This window comes from Oncorhynchus mykiss, chromosome 17 (genome assembly GCF_057628025.1).
Source record: "Oncorhynchus mykiss isolate SJ-2025 chromosome 17, ASM5762802v1, whole genome shotgun sequence".
Taxonomy (NCBI): Eukaryota; Metazoa; Chordata; class Actinopteri; order Salmoniformes; family Salmonidae; genus Oncorhynchus; species Oncorhynchus mykiss.
Genome location: NC_143038.1, coordinates 23,338,876 through 23,356,417, shown reverse-complemented (window position 1 = coordinate 23,356,417; position 17,542 = coordinate 23,338,876). Strand labels below are relative to the sequence as shown.

Below are 17,542 nucleotides of genomic sequence, written 5' to 3'. Positions count from 1 at the left end.
TTACCTCTGCTGCAGAGGATTAGTTCAGTAGAGTTAACTGCATCTCAGAATGTGGCCCAAAAATCAGTTCTTCAGAGTTCAAGTAATAGACGCATCTCAACATCAACGGTTCAGAGGAGACTACTTTAAGCAGGCCTTCATGGTCGAATTGCTGCAAAGAAACCACTATTAAGGGACACCAATATGAAGAGGAGACTTGCTTGGGCCAAGAAACACGAGCAATGAACATGGTGGAAATCTGTCCTTTGGTCTGGTGAGTTCAAATTTGAGATTTTTGGTTCCAACTGCCATTTCTTTGGTTGTTTCTTTTCTTTGTCTGTGGTTCCCCCCGTGAAGCATGGAGGAGGAGGTGTGATGGTGTGGGGCTGCTTTGCTGGTGACACTGTCGTTGATTTAGAATTCAAGGCACACTTAACCAGCATGGCTACCACAGAATTCTGCAGCGATACGCCATCCCATCTGGTTTTCGCTTAGTCCCACTATCATTTTGATTTTCAACAGGACAATGACCCAACACACCTCCAGGCCGTGTAAGGGCTATTTGACCAAGAAGGAGAGTTATGCAGTGCTGCATCAGATGACCTGGTCTCCACAATCATCCGACCTCAACCCAGTTGATATGGTTTGGGATGAGTTGAACCACAGAGTGAAGGAAAAGAGGTGAACAAGTGCTCAGCATATGTGGGAACTCCTTCAAGACTGTTGGAAAAGCATTCCAGGTGAAGGGTGGATACTTTAAAGTATATTTAACACTTTTTTTGGTTACTACATGATTCCATATGTGTTATTTCATAGTTTTGATGTCTTCACTATGTTTCTACAATGTAGAAAATAGTAAAAAAAATAAAGAAAAACCCTTGAATGAGTAGATTTCCAAACTTTTTATTGGTACTGTAAGTATTCAGACCCTTTACTTAGTACTTTATTGAAGTTCCTTTGGCAGCAGTTACAGCCTTGAGTCTTCTTGGGAATTATGCTAAAAGCTTGGCACACCTGTATTTAAGGATTTTCTCCCATTCTTCTCTGCAGATTCTTTCAATCTCTGTCAGGTTGGATGGGGAGCATCGCTGCCCAGCTATTTTAAGGTCTTTCCAGAGATGTTCGATCGGGTTCCAGTTCGGGCTCTGGTTGGGCCACTCGAGGACATTCAGAGACTTTTCCCGAAGCCACTATTGTCTTGGCTGTGTGCTTAGGGTCGTTGTCCTCTTCAAGGGTGAACCTTCGCCCCCAGTGCTCTGGAGCAGGTTTTTGTCAAGGATCTCTCCAAGTCCCTGCTGCTGAAAAACATCCACACAACATGATGCTGCCACCACCATGGGATTGTGCAAGGATTTCTCCAGATGTGACGCTTGGACTTCATGCCAAAGTGTTCAAACTTTTTCCCATCAGATCAGAGAATCTTGTTTCTCATGGTCTGAGAGTCTTTTAGGTGCCTTTTTGCAAATTCCAAGTGTACTGTCATGTGCCTTTTTCTGAGGTGTGGCTTCCGTCTGGCCACTCTTTCATAAAGGCCTGAATGGTGGAGTGCTGCAGAGATGGTTGTCCTTCTGGAAGGTTCTCCCATGTCCACAGAGCAAGTCTGGAGCTCTGTCAGAGTGACCATCTATTTTTTGGTCACCTCCCTGACCAAGGCCCTTCTCCGATTGCTCAGTTTGGACGGGCGCCCAGCTCTAGAAAGAGCCTCGGTGTTTCCAAACTTCTTCCATTTAAGAATGATGGAGGCCTCTCTGTTCCTGGGGACCTTCAATGCTGCAGAATTTGTTTGGTACCCTTCCCCAGATCTTCGCCCTTGACACAATCCTGTCTTGGAGCTCTACGGACAATTCCTTTGATCTCATGGCTTGTTTTTTTCTCTGACATGCACTGTCAACTGTGGGACCTTGTATAGACAGGCGAGTGACTTTCCAAATCATGTCCAATCAATTGAATTTACCACAGGTGGACTCCAATCAAGTTGTAGAAACATTTCAGGGATGATCAATGGAAACAAGATGCACCAGAGCTCAATTTAAAGTATCATAGCAAAGGGTCTGAATACTTATGTAATAAGGTATTTCTGAATTCTATTTTTAATACATGTGCAACATTTTCTAAAAACCTGTTTTCGCTTTGTACAATGGGGTATTGTGTAAATGGAGGGACAAAAATGTATGTAGACAAAGTCAAGGGATCTGAATACTTTGAGAATGGCTAATTAAACAGCCCATATGATGGTGCAGCACTTGTAGACTAGCAAAGGACAGCACCGCCACAGATGAAAGGAGAAACTAGTAGTGATCAAACCTGAGTTAGTAGCATATCAATCACCGCTCGCCTTACTTACGCAAAGTAATAACTAGTAATAGAACTTATTTCCACACAAAGTAATATTTTAAATAGCACAATACTTTTGTAAAATTTTACGAGTAATATTACATTTTCAGGTAACTAACACTAGGTAACCCAACACTGATTATGAAAGGGCCTTCATGCATTGTGTGATCGTTCCCTCCTACTGTGTGAATGCTTCTCTCTGTGTCTCTTCCCCAGCCTCTCCATGCCAGATCTCACCCCCAACATAGGCCTCTTCTGGTACTTCTTTGCCGAGATGTTTGAGCACTTCCGCCTCTTCTTCATCTGTGTCTTTCAGATCAACGTGTTCTTCTACACAATTCCACTCTCCATCAAGCTAAAGTGAGTCCCCTTCATCAGCTCTTCAACTCAGTGTGGAGAGACTAAGGTTGTCATTTTTGTGGTTCAGAAGAGCCCAGATCTGTGGGGCAAAATACAGTAACCCTTCAAATATGTTTGCACTGTACCAATAGATGCACGTTAGCACAAATGCTAATGCAAAAAATACTTTATAAATATTCTCCTCATGAACCATAAATCAGTTTGACTCCAGATTGACTCGTCAAAGACATTACCCTGATGAACCATGTTAAGTTTGGCATTGATATCTTAAAAGAAAAACAATTCTCTTTTTAGACTATGCAACGCTAATTGGTTTTGACTTGGCTGTGTGAGTAAAAAAATGTAATGGTTACATCATTCGAGCTGCACATTCACCTCACTCAAAACGTCCTATTTGTTAGGAGGCTAAAACCACGATTTGGTCCAAATGAACCAAAGAACCTAATGACACCAGATGGAATGTAGGCCCATAGTACGTCTTAACCTATTTTCAGAAAAGCTAAAGGATTGGTCAAAAGATGGCTAAATTAGAGACAAATAAAAGTCTGATTTTACGTGTCCATTTAAACCACTAAGTCCACTACACCAAATCCTATTAACTTGAAACTTTAAGATGAACCACACTGAATTTGGTATTGATATCCCAATAAACAAGGAAACTATTATAGAGCCAATGAACACGCCGATTGGCACCTGTGTTTTTCTGTTGCTCATTAGAAAAATTAGATTTCAGTCTTGGCGGTGTGTTTCCTGACCGGTTCTGTGTTTGGTTAAGGATATTTGTCCCCCATGAGACACTAGCCAATTTCACTTCCTCAAAACCCCAGAATGAATCTAATATAACTGTAATTAATTTTGAAGTTTTTGCAGAGGATGCTTTAGTTGTGCAATTTTACATCTAACTAATGTGTTTGGGGGAGTTCTCAAGTAACAAAATGTGCACTGTGTTGTTTTATGTAAATTGGCAGAGCTGCTGAGCGCTGTCTGCTATTGGATAGAGAGTGATCACTGCAGCTGTTCACCCCGTGTCAGTTACTTGTTGTGCTGCATAGATGTTCCGAACTACGTTTTAGACAAGATTTACTTTGGCCTAAATGTATCCTATTTTCCCTAGAATAAGTGTTTGACTCATCAATACTACATAGGCTGTTTTCAAAGGTAGTCATTGCTTTTTAAAGGCAGTCGCTTTTTAACAATTCATTATTTTCCTATGTAACGCTAATGCTCAACATCATCTGCAATGATCTTCTCATGAACTATATTTCAGAATCACTCCAGATTTTGTTTTTATACTTATTACATCAGTCTTGAATAGTTTTAATGCATTCAAATATGGCCACACTGTACCTATAGATGCACATACAGTCCATTCATCAATCTACACACAATACCCCATAATGACAAAGCAAAAACAGGTTTGTAGTTTATTTTTTATGAATTTGCAAAAAAAATATCACATTTACATAAGTATTCAGACCCTTTACTCAATACTTTGTTGAAGCACCTTTGGCAGTGATTACAGCCTCGAGTCTTCTTGGGTATGATGCTACAAGCTTGGCACAACTGCAAAGTACAGAGATCCTTGATGAAAACCTGCTCCAGAGCGCACAGGACTTCAGACTGGGACGAAGGTTCACCATTCAAGGAGACAACGACCCTAAGCACACAGCCAAGACGACGCAGGAGTGGCATGGGGACATGTCTCTGAATGTCCTTGAGTGGCCCAGCCAGAGCCCGAACTTGAACCCGATTTTGATATCTGGAGAGACCTGAAAATAGCTGTGCAGTGATGTTCTCCATCCAACCTGACAGAGCTTGAGGGGATCTTCAGAGAAGAATGGGAGAAACTCCCCAAATACAGGTGTGCCAAGCTTGTAGCGTCATACCCAAGAAGACTCCAAGGCTGTAATCGCTTCCAAATGTGCTTCAACAAAGTACTGAGTAAAGGGTCTGAATACTTAAGTAAATGTGATATTTCAGTTTTATTTTTAATAAATTTGCAAAAATGTCTGACCCTGTTTTTGTATTGTGTGTAGATTTATATTTTTTTATTTAAAAAAATTGGAGATACATTTTAGAATAGGGCTGTAACTTAACGAAATGTGGATAAAGTGAAGTGGTCTGAATACTTTCTGAATACACTGTATGCTAATGCTAAAAATACTTAATCTTCCCATGAACCGTAACACGGAACCCAAACCGGCTGCATGCGTGCACCATCGTGCATAAATGTATTTTGATCCCCCACACCAAACGCGATCACGACACGCAGGTTAAAATATCAAAACAAACTGTGACCAATTATATTAATTTGGAGACAAGTCGAAAAGCATTAAACATTTATGGCAATTTAGCTAGCTAGCTTGCTACCTAATTTGTCCTGGGATATAAACATTGAGTTGTTATTTTACCTGAAATACACAAGGTCCTCTACTCCGCCAATTAATCTACACATAAAACGGTCAACCAAATGGTTTCTAGTCATATCTCCTCCCAGGCTTTTTCTTCTCTTGACTTTACATTGCGATTGGCAACTTTCATAAATTAGGTGCATTACCGCCACTGACCTTGTTTGTCTTTCAGTCACCCATGTGGGTATAACCAATGAGGAGATGGCACTTGGGTACCTGCTTCTATAAACCAATGAGGAGGTGGGAGAGGCAGGACTTCCAGCGCGATCTGCGTCACAAATAGAACTGACTTTAGCCCTTGGCAATGCAGTCGCTCGTTGGTGCACGCGAGCAGTGTGGGTGCAATAATTGAATAACATGTATGTCTAAATTTATTTTGCAACGCTCGTGCACGCGACGCGAGTGGTGTACTCAGCCTGTAAGTCAGATTGACTCAAGATTTGGTATAAAGACTCAATTAATTACCCTCAAATTAATTTGAGAATGAGATTAGTTGCTGCATTTAGATGGAACCATATCACACCAGGGCTATAAGAACTGGACTGATGGATATGGGGCCATGAACTTTGGTTTGTATACCTTATGCGTATGTCCTTAGAAGCTCTGTGAAAATAAAGTCACTGTAACCTTGATGGCTGCACCAAACTAGTTGGTTGCACTATAGATGTCATTGGCACCAGTGGCATAGGATTTTAGAGCAATATCTGATGATCAAGTGGACGATGCCTTGTGCAAATAAATGTTACATTTAAATGATACAGACAATGTGAAATATTGTGAAAATAACACTGAAAATATTTCACAAATCACAAACGATTAGTTAAATTGACCCCATATTTGGTATGTAAACTTAAATCATGAAGTAATTACCTTAAGAATGATTACCTGCTGCATTCAAAGATACTAACCTACAGCACTAGACTAAACTTCACTTGCATCATCCTTGTGGTGTTGAGATATCAACATGGTAATGCTTTCAGTTTGTACATAAAGGAAGATGGCGAGCACTATCATATAAAAACTTTATCCAACTCATCTTGTCCTTTCGGTCATATGTATACCCTGTTCATTGCTGATTGCAGCTACAGTTGAGGTAGGAAGTTTACATACACCTTAGCCAAATACATTTAAACTCAGTTTTTCACTATTCCTGACATTTAATCCAAGTAAAAATGTAGGATCACCACTTTGTTTTAAGAATGTGAAATGTCAGAAATCTTGGCTTATTTATTCTGGTTTTCCCATGATGTCAAGCAAAGAGGCACTGAGTTTGAAGGTTGGCCTTGAAATGCATCCACAGGTACACCTCCAATTGAGTCAAATTATGTTAATTAGCCTATCAGAAGCTTTTGAAGCCATGACATAATTTTCTGGAATTTTCCAAGCTGTTTAAAGGTACTGTGAACTTAGTGTATGTAAACTTCCAACTTCAACTGTATATTTGCTATCAATGCTCCTAGCAGGTTTCCATTAGCAGGTAATTAAAATAAATTTAAAAGCTGATAATTGTAGCCGGCCAAATTGTCCACGGCTACTTATCATTCACCCCGATTTTGCGCTTCAGCACCATTCTCTCACTCCTTACATGTATCGACCTGCTGCTGAGGAGAGCGAGAGAGGAGTCTTGAGCTAGGCTAGTGTTGATTGCTAAGATAGTTTTACTTTAATGAAAAAGGCCTCTAAGGTTGGACAGTGCCTATAGTGAAAAGCCTACAAGGCAGGGTTCCAGACGACAACCATTTAGTCGTATTTTGTGACCCTTTTGACTTGGCTGTGCAAGTAAAGAAATGTATTGGTCACATTGATATTCGTTGCCAAACTCACTGGCTCCAGGTCATCTATAAGTATTTGCTAGGTAAAGCCGTGCCTTATCTCAGCTCACTGGTCACCATAGCAGCACCGATCTGTAGAATGTGCTCCAGCAAGTATATTTCACCCCCAAAGCCAACTCCTCTTTGGCCGCCTTTCCTTCCAGTACTCTGCTGCCAATGACTGGAACGAATTGCAAAGATCTCTGAAGCTGGAGTCATATCTCCCTCACCAACTTCAAGCATCAGCTGTCAGAGCAGCTTACCGATCATTGCACCTGTACTTAGCCCATCTGTAAATAACCGCCCAATTACCTCATCCCCATATTGTTTTTGTTTTTTTGCTCCTTTTCACCCCAGTATCTCTACTTGCACATTCATCTTCTGCACATCTATCACTTCAGTGTTTAATTGCTAAATTGTAATTATTTCGCCACTCTGACCTAGGGGGCAGAGTTAGCCTGCAGAGTTCTGTCTTACTATCCAGGTCTGTACCCAAACAATTCAAGCTTCTACTTTTAAAAATCCCCCTTTCCAGAAACAAATCTTTCATCATTGCCGCTTACTGTAGACCACCCTCTGCCCCCAGCTGTGTACTGGAAACCATATGTGAATTGATTGCCCCCCCACCATCTATCTTCAGAGCTCGTGCTGCTAGGTGACCTAAACTGGGACATGCTTAACACCCCAGCCATCCTTCAATCTAAGCTTGATGCCCTCAATCTCACACAAATTATCAAGGAACCTACCAGGTACAACCCCAAATCCGTTAACACGGGCACCCTCATAGATATCATCCTGACCAACTTGCCCTCCAAATACACCTCTTTTGTTTTCAACCAAGATCTCAGCGAGCACTGCGTCATTGCCTGCATCAGTAATGGGTCTGCGGTCAAACGACCACCCCTCATCACTGTCAAACGCCCCCTAAAACCCTTCAGCGAGCAGGCCTTTCTAATCAACCTGGCCCGGGTGTCCTGGAAGGATATTGACCTCATCCCATCAGTAGAGGATGCCTGGTTATTCTTTAAAAGTGACTTCCTCACCATTTTAAATAAGCATGCCCCATTCAAAAAAAACTGAACCAGAAACAGATATAGCCCTTGGTTCTCTCCAGACCTGACTGCCCTTGACCAGCACAAAAACATCCTGTGGCGTACTGCATTAGCATCGAATAGCCCTCGTGATATGCAACTTTTCAGGGAAGTTAGGAACCAATATACACAGGCAGTTAGGAAAGTTAAGGCTCTCTTTTTCAAACAGAAATCTGCATCCTGTAGCACAAACTCCAAAAACTCACTGCATCCAGGGCATCTATAAGTCTTTGCTAGGTAAAGCCCCGCCTTATCTCAGCTCACTGGTCACCATAGCAGCACCCACCCATAGCACGCGCTCCTTCAGGTATATCTCACTGGTCACCACCAAAGCCAATTCCTCCTTTGGCCGCCTTTCCTTCCAGTTCTCTGCTGCCAATGACTGGAACGAACTGCAAAAATCACTAAAGCTGGAGACTCATATCTCCCTCACTAGCTTTAAGCACCAGCTGTCAGAGCAGCTCACAAAGCACTGCATCCGTACCTGTACATAGCCCATCTGTAAATAGCCCATCCAACTACCTCATCCTAATACTGTATTTATTTATTTAGCCTTCTCCTTTGCACCCCAGTATCTCCACTTGCACGTTCATCTTCTGCACATCTATTCACTCCCGTGTTTAAATGGTATATTGTAATTACTTTGCCACCATGACCTGTTTATTGCCTTACCTCCCTTATCTTACCTCATTTGCACACACTGTATATAGACTTTTTCTACTGTACTATTGACTGTATGTTTGTTTATTCCATGTGTAACTATGTTGTTTGTGTCAAACTGCTTTGCTTTATCTTGGCCAGGTCGCAGTTGTAAATGAGAACTTGTTCTCAACTAGCCTACCTGATTAAATAAAGGTTAAATAAATAAAAAATATTAAAAGAATGTATTGCCTTACCTCCCTAATCATACAACATTTGCACACACTGTATATAGACTTTGCTATTGTGTTATTGACTGTACATTTGTTAATCCAATGTGTAACTCTGTTGTTTGTGTCGCACTGCTTTGCTTTATCTTGGCCAGGTCGCAGTTGTAAATGGCCCCTGCGGGAATTGAACCCACTACTCTGGTGTTACAACTTTCATGCTCTACGTAGCCACACAGGACCACGTGTGTATATGATGTATCCCATCTAAAAGTGTCATCTATAAGTCCTGTAAATTATTTAGTCTTAAAAAGGCTGCTGTATAGTAACACTGCTGTCCTCTGTCCCAGGGAGCACCCAGTCTTTCTGATCTTCATGCAGATCGCCATCATCTCCATCTTCAAGTTCTACCCCACCGTGGGCGACATCGCCCTCTATATGGCTTTTCTGCCGGCCTGGAACCACCTCTACAGATGTGAGTGGTTCTTTCCCATGAGCCATGGATTGCGTTCGATAGGGTACACCGTAGCAAACTGTTTTGCAACAGAAGACGAGCACAAGCATTTCTTATTGGACAAGTTAAGACAGTACCTCCTCGTTTCAACGCTTCCATTTCGCACCTACTGAACTCTGTCCTAAAGATATTTCTGTTGAGGCTGGAATACTCTTCGCCCCTGTCTTCATCCCTCAGAAGTTGTACAAAGTTGCGCTACATTAATATTCCGTGTCATCTATTGTGTAGATCCCGCTGTACTGTATGTGTGAGGGTAGTGTTTCCCAAACCTCTGCTCTCTTCATTAGCTATCTATTTCACTGCTAGCAAACCTCTTTGAACTAATCAAGGGCTTGTAAATAAATCCAATCGATGGAACAGCTGGGGTGGTGGGTACTCAGTGAGAGGTTTTGGAAACATGTTTTATGAGCTGCACAACAGACGGCATTGGACATGGACAAAGCTCAACTGAGACAATTATTTTAGGAGAACTAACCGTCAGAGGGTGTGCTCCTTAACGTCATCCCTAATACTGTAGTGCAGTAATCCTCAATCCTGCTGCAGGTGACCCGCAGTACAGTAGGTTTTGTCCCAGCCAAAGGAATGTACTTTTGTCTTAGCTGTAACACACCTAATTCCACAATTCAAAAGCTTAATGACGAGTTGAATCAATTGTGTTAGTGATAATGCAAACAAAAATAATTGCCAACACCATTGGGTCACTAGGACCAGGATTGAGAAACAATGGTCCTTTGTAGCTCAGTTGGTAGAGCATGGCACTTGTAACACCAGTATAGTGGGTTTGATTCCCGGGACCACCCATATGTAAAATGTATGCAGGCATCAATGTAAGTCGCTTGGGATGAAATCGTCTGCTAAATGGCATATATTACTGATTTAGGGTTCGTTTTCAGACCAGGTCAAGGGCTAGTTTCTTTACAAAGAGAAGCAGGAAGAGGGGATGACTCAGCTTTGTCAAAGTCAACAATAGAAACTGATTTCTGATGCACCACAGGCATCTAACACAAAGCTCAATAACAAGAAAAGCCAGGATGGTATTTCAGAAAGCATAATCTAATGAGTCATCCAGTTTAATGATAATCTATTTAGTTATAGCCAACAGAAGTTGGGACTATAGCCAGCTAGGGTAGAGAGTGGTCAGTGATGTTTTAAAGGTTGAAGTTTGCCTTTTTCTGAACTGGAGTTCATACAGAGTCCTTTCAATTAGTCATGTATTTATTTGATAGGGAGAGGTACAGTAAAGACATTAACACATTGTGTAATCACCCGTGAAACTGCATTGCACCGTCATGATTGGGCTTGCACTAATTGCAGAATATTTACTAGAGCGAGTTAGCTGGCTAAGTGTAAAGTGTTGAGGTTGTAGAACTGGAATGGTGATGCCCATCTACAGTGGGCTCCGTCCGGTCAGAGAGCAGAGACAGAAGATGCAGTTGGAGTCTTTATTTACATGAAGATGGTTGGAAAATGGAATGGATTGTTTAATAGATTCATAGCGTGATGAACAGTTGATGTTTCCTGTCTTGAACAGTTGGATGTATGAATTAGGATTTTTAATGACTGCCTGAATTAGCCATTAGCAGCCGGAATCCCACACAAACAAAGAGGTGAGGAAGTCCTCTTCTATGCAATAAAGGATGTTGGAAATCGCATTCAATTACTCATACTGGTAGTTGTGAGTTGTTGACTTGCTCAACTCCTCAACTCTGTTTGGGTGATGGACCCAGATTGAAAGGAGGCGCTCTCTATGGCTGCCCTTGTAAATACCTGGCAATAGAGAGATATAGAAGGCACACCTGCCACGAATGCCGTCTCCCCAACTCCACAACACCAATCGGCGATTTCTGTACACTAAGATTGGGGGAAACTTCTACAAGAAAAAGCTTTGGTTTTAGGCTCATTAAGAATGATATGACTGTACATTATATAGTTTTATATTGACTTTATTTGCCTTGTGTTCTAGTCCTGAGGAATATCTTCCTGGTGCTGGTTGTGTTGTTGGCGTGCTCCGCGCTGTTCCCCGTCCTCTGGCACCTCTGGATCTACGCGGGTAGTGCCAACTTCTACTATTCCATCACACTGCTCTTCAACGTGGCACAGGTGAGTGGGCTGGAATGGGCTCCACAGCTGGGTAGGCTAGCATTGGTACAGGCATCTTCAGTGTGAAATCAGCTGGATTAGAGTACAGTACCTTTTAACTATTGAAATTATAATTTTCACAGATGGATTTCTGTTAATATTGCTTTGTTTCTTCTCAGATCTTGGGGGTGTCGGACTACTTCTACGTGTACCTGCAGCGAGAGCATCACCTAACCCACGGCCAGTACCTGAGGAGGAAAGACGGTAGCGAGGCCACTCTGGTTCTCAAGTAGTGGACGACACATACTCATACACACACACAGGCAGGGATGGGACCGCTGCATGACTGAACATTACCCCACACTTCGAGTTCTTATTTCTGAGGTCTTAAACAAACAGCCCAACCAACCCCTTGCTCCCACATAGACCAGCCTTGGTGTTTCTGAAGGTCCCACTGGAGCAAACCTGAAGAAATGAAGGAAGGAGCAGACATGGAGGTTAAGTGGCTGCGGTGAAAGATGTGCTACCTTTTGTCTGTTCTGTTGCTCTGATGAGTAGGTGAGATATATATTTTGGCATGTAGGTGATTGGGTTGCTGGTCTGGGTTCTTTTGCTTTTTTTGGTCCTACCTCTTTTCTGTATTTACTTTCTTATGCCCTTAGGACTCACTGTCACTCACATTGAAAACAAGCAGATGAATTGTGCAGATGTGAGCCTTTGGGCACTTGGGTGCATATGTAAACCAGACAGATCTGCTCTTTTACCAGCAGAGGGCGTCAGTTGAATAGGAAAACAACAGTGATTTGTCAGTCTGTCTATCAGCCAATGTGTTTATTTGGGCACGCAACGGAAAACTTTTAAAAACATTTTGCGTAAAAAAATTGGTATTTAGTATTTTCCAAGTAGTCCACCTCTGTTTCAGGACGTTGTCTTCTGTTTGGTGCCTAATGAACACAACCCTTTAAGTTTTGCTTTCCTAATACACTAAGCACTGTGTCCAACTATAACTGTCTGTACAACTTGTTGGTAAGTTGCTACTCTTCTCTCAATGAGTATCTGATGACTCCTTCATTGTCACTATTTGCAAGAGCATAGGCAAAAGATATTGGGGATAAGACACCCATTTACTGGAGTGTGTCTGTCTTCTCTGAGAAAAATGGAATCTGAATGGTACTCTGTACTTAGTGACAATGAGATATGATCTGGAATCCTCTGAACTCTCGTGATGCACTCTGCTTGGTGAATGTGTTCCGTGTCAACTCGAATGTTCATGTATGCCATTTTTTTATACAAATTAGGGATTTATGTGTATTTATTTGTATTTATAGTATTTATTTATTGCCAGCCCTGATTTTTGTTCTAAATTTTTTGCGTCAATCATTTGGTAAATGGATGAGTAGTTAAGTTGTTTGGTATGTTTATGTGTTTTTATTTTATTTTTTACATAAGACCAGGGTGATTTTGAAACGGATAATGTTTTATTTGCTGAATGAGTGGCTATGAATGATGGCTACAGTACCGGTTGTAGTTTTTGGGGGGATACCGATACAGTGCCTTCAGAAAGTATTCACATCCCTTGACTTTTCCCAAATTGTGTTGTGTTACAGCCTGAATTTAAGAGTAATTAATTGTAGATTTGTTTTGTCATTGGCCTACACATAATACCCCATAATGTCAGTGGAATTATGTTTTATTTTATTTTTAACAAATTTAAAATGGAAAGCTGAAATGTATTGAATCAATAAATATTCAACCCCTTTGTTATGGCAAGCCTAAATAAGTTCAGGAGTAAAAATGTGCTTTACAAGTCACATAAGTTGCATGGACTCACTCTGTGTGCAATAATAGTGTTTAACTTGATTTTTGAATGACTACCTCATCTCTGCACCCCACACATACAATTATCTGTAAGGTCTCAGTTGAGCAGTGAATTTTAAACACCAATTCCACCACAAAGACCCGGAAGGTTTTCCAATGCCTTGTAAAGGAGGGCACCTATTGGTAGATAAATAAAAAAGCAGACATTGAATATCTTTTGTAGCATGGTGAAGTTATTAAATACACCCAGTCACTACAAAGATACAGGCATCCTTATGAACTCAGTTACCGGAGAGGAAGTAAACCACTCAGGGTTCTCACCATGAGCCCAATGGTGACTTTAAAACAGTTAGAGTTTATTTGCTGGGATGGGAGAACTGGGGATGGATTAACAACATTGTAGTTACTCCACAATGCTAACCTAATTGACAGAGTGAAAAAGGATGCCTGTACAGAATACAAAATATACCAAAACATGCCTCCTGTTTGCAACAAGGCACTAAAATGAAACTGCAAACAATGTGGCAAAGCAATTCACTTTCTGTTCCGAATACAAAGTGTTATGTTTGGGGCAAATCCAATACAACACATTACTGAGTACCACACTTCATATTTTCAAGCATAGTAGAGGCTGCATCATGTTATGGGTATGCTTGTAATCATTAAGGACTGGGAAGTTTTTCAAGATAAAAAAAGAAACGGAATGGAGCAAAATAGGCAAAATCCTAGAGTAAATCCAAGTTCAGTCAGTTCAGTTCCACTAGATACTGGGAGATTAATTCACCTTTCAGCATGGCAATAACCAAAACCGCAAGGCCAAATCTACACTGGAGTTGCTTACCAAGAAGACGTGAATGTTCCTGAGTGGCCAAGCTACAGCTTTGATTTTAATCTACTTGAAAATCTATAGCAAGTACTTATAAATGGTTGTCTAGCAATGATCAACAACCACTTTGGCAGAGCTTGGAAGAATTTTGATTAATGTACAAATGTTGCACAATCCAGGTGTGGAAAGCCATTAGAGACTTACCCAGAAAGACTCACATCTGTAATTGCTGACAAAGGTGTTTCTACAAAGTATTCACTCGGGTGTGAATACTTCTGTAAATGAGTTATTTCTGTATTTTGTTTTCAATAAATTTGCTAACATTTCTAAAAACACATTTTCACTTTGTCTTTATGGGATATTGTGTGTAGATGGGTGAGAATTTTTTTCCATTTTGAATTCAGGCTGTAACGCAACAAAATGTGGAATAAGTCAAGGGGTATGAATATCTTCTGAAGACACTATATGTGCAGCACACTGGAAGCCTATTCCGGTCCTGGAATAGCCTATTGGATCACCCATTTTAATCCATAGAAGCAGGTGGTGTGGACAATTTATTTTTTAACCTTGTCACTTCAGCTGATCAACTTAGAGCAGACCTTGTGGCCAATCATTAGCCCCTGTCGACCCTCCCTTCTGGAATTGTATTTTGTTTAAAATCTGTTTGTACATCTATGTCGGCCTTTGGGTCGTCACATGATTTTACAAGCTGGGTCACTCATCTAAAGTCTATTCTGCAGTGAGACTGCCACACTGTTGTGAAGATCAACCCACTTTCAGGGGCTTGGTTTGCTCTTAATTGAGGTCTTCGTAAAATACAGATTATGTAACGCCTAATGGTTGATACAGTTAGGGGGTTATTTTCTGTATCTCTTTGCTGAACAAGTTTTATGACACTAGCATGAAAACAAAGCCTTTGACCCACTTTTTTCCCCCCTAGACTTTGGTTCATCGATTAAAGCCATACATACACTTGTGCTTCCCAAACCGTTTTATTCGGTTGGTAGTAACTGACAAGTTATAGTGGGTTTGTAACTTGTGTTGGTGTCACGATCGTCGTATTGAGGAGACCAAAGCGCAGCGTGATGTGAATACATCTTTTTAATGAAAGACGAAAAAAAACACGAAGTACACTAAGCAAACAAAATAACAAGACGACCGTGACCGCTATCAAAACTGAGTGCAAACATGCAACATCACATAGACAATAACCCACGAATACCCAAAGAAGATGGCTGCCTAAATATGGTTCCCAAGGCGGGGACAACGATAAACAACTGCCTCTAATTGAGAACCAATCTAGGCAACCATAGACATACATAAACACCTAGATGGTAAACAACCCCATAAACCTACAAAAAACCCTAGACAGTACAAAAACAAATACATCACCCATGTCACACCCTGACCTAACAAAAATATATAAAGAATACAAAAAATAATCAGGCCAGGGTGTGACAGTTGTTAACTCATTTTCAAATGGAAAATGTATTTTTTCACTAGTCTCACACAGAGTTATGGGGGACTGCAAGTTTCCTTCTTCAATTTAACAATTAAATTAACATCGCCATTTTGATACAGTACATTATACCGTAGGTTTTAGGTTAAAGTGAGCTTCAATCATTCTCTGGAGAGAAATAAATAAGGGATGTACTCAAATGTTAAGGGCTTCTATCCTGTAGGCTATGGCCAGATGAACCTTATTTTCCACCAAGTATTTTTTTATTTTTTTTATAATCATATACTAATTATAAACTGGTAGTTCGAGCCCTGAATGCTGATTGGCTCACAAACACATACTTTTACTGTTCTAATTCCGTTGGTAAATAGTTCATAATAGTAGTAAGGCACCTCAGGGGTTTATGATATATGGCCAATATACCACAGCTAAGGGCTGTGTCCAGACGTTGCGTTGCGTCGTGCCTAAGAAAAGCCCTTAGCCTTGACATATTGGCCATATACCACACCCCCCTCGGGCCTTATTGCTTAAATAAATCACATGTTTACATACTGAATACAATGTATGATGATAACATTAAAGAATGTATATTAGTACACGTTCCTTGATAATAATTACAGTACCAGTGGACTTTGGACATTAACAAAACTCTGTTTTGGAAAAGACTGACGTTATGACAAATTATCCTATTTACATTTTGTAGTACATTTTGACAGTAGAATAAATGTTTCCGATTCATATCGATGGCACATAGGCTGTTTTCTAAATGAAAAGTTGTTTTTTAGGAGCAGTTGCTGCTCTTTAAATGTCCAAAGTCCACTGCTACTGTAATTATATTATTTTTACAGCATCCGCATGTGTGGTCAATTATAAACTTTTAGTACTCCTTGGTCTTTTTGACTCTTGATTTCAGATCAAGGAACGTATACTAATATAATCATTCAAGCAACTAAAGTACAATGAATCAAAGATAGACTTATTTCTTCATGTAAGTCTGAGCAATATGTTGTGTTGTAGTAGGTTTCCATAGAGCGATAGACCAATTGCCAAAAGAAAGAACAGACATCCACTTGCTCCAACTAACTTTATTTTCTAACTAAGTTCTAGTTTAAGTTATTTTGTGTGGCTGTCTCAATCAAATCCAGTGGTCTGCTGCTAGAAGTTTGAATTATAGCTATTTCAATGGACGCAACAGGTCTTACGTTATGTAATCGTAGTTTCCCCCATGACAACCAGACTCCCCTGCCCATTTCAAAGAGACTTTTCCTTTGCGTTGTTTTCTTTTGGGCTTGTGAAGCGCTCTATTGTTTGGATATAGTGCTGTCTTTTTATTTTTTTTTGTCCTAGAGCTCATTAGTTCCTGGAAAGGGTAGAATGGAATGCTTTTGTATCGTACTTCAAAACGTTGGAGCCTCACTCAGACATCCACTCAGGCATTAAAATCAGACTGACAAAAAAAAAAAAAAAATGTAGGCTACTAAATGGCAAATGTTTATCAAAGCATTTATTGCACATAGACTATGCTGAGGCCTAGATAACATGTGGCACTGTTCCAATTTCCTCTGCCAGCTTTGATAAAAGTAAATGTGGAAGGAATGTGAATAGACTCTTCTCTTGGGGTCAGCATTTGCTGGAGTCAATGCCAGTTAAATCATAATCTCAAGGCTATTTGTGACCCAGACTGGATTCCTTACTGGAACACCACTGGTGGTATAAATCAAATCAAATCAAATGTATTTATATAGCCCTTCGTACATCAGCTGATATCTCAAAGTGCTGTACAGAAACCCAGCCTAAAACCCCAAACAGCAAGCAATGCAGGTGTAGAAGCATATATATATATATATATATATATGCTATATATACGTATACGTATATATACGTATAACCCAAATGTGTGTCAGCAGGTCCCCAATTCAAAACCTCAATTGAGTCAATGTAACTGTTTATGGGCTTTCGGACACAGGAATGACAGGTTTACAGTGTATCCAATG

The 17,542-nt window shown here is 40.6% G+C and overlaps 1 protein-coding gene across 7 annotated transcripts in view; it reads left to right on the top strand.

Annotated features, from left to right (window-relative positions):
* Positions 1-15,061, top strand: part of LOC110493179 (GPI-anchor transamidase component PIGU-like) — a 40,146-nt gene extending 25,085 nt beyond the window's left edge. For 2 of the 7 annotated variants that reach the window (XR_016487648.1, XR_016487650.1), the window contains exons 4-7: positions 2,530-2,673; positions 8,156-9,097; positions 9,203-9,327; positions 11,330-11,340. Coding sequence is in view for 4 of the 7 variants with exons in the window: in XM_090204291.1 (XP_090060417.1) it covers positions 2,537-2,673; positions 8,156-8,480 (462 nt within the window). In the remaining 3 variants the exon portion in view is untranslated. Of the gene's footprint in view, positions 1-501; positions 720-2,529; positions 9,328-11,329; positions 11,467-11,624 lie in introns of those variants that run through there. The other 5 variants (XR_016487649.1, XM_090204293.1, XM_090204292.1 and 2 more) reach the window with 5 other exon arrangements.
* Positions 15,062-17,542: the final 2,481 nt, after the last annotated feature.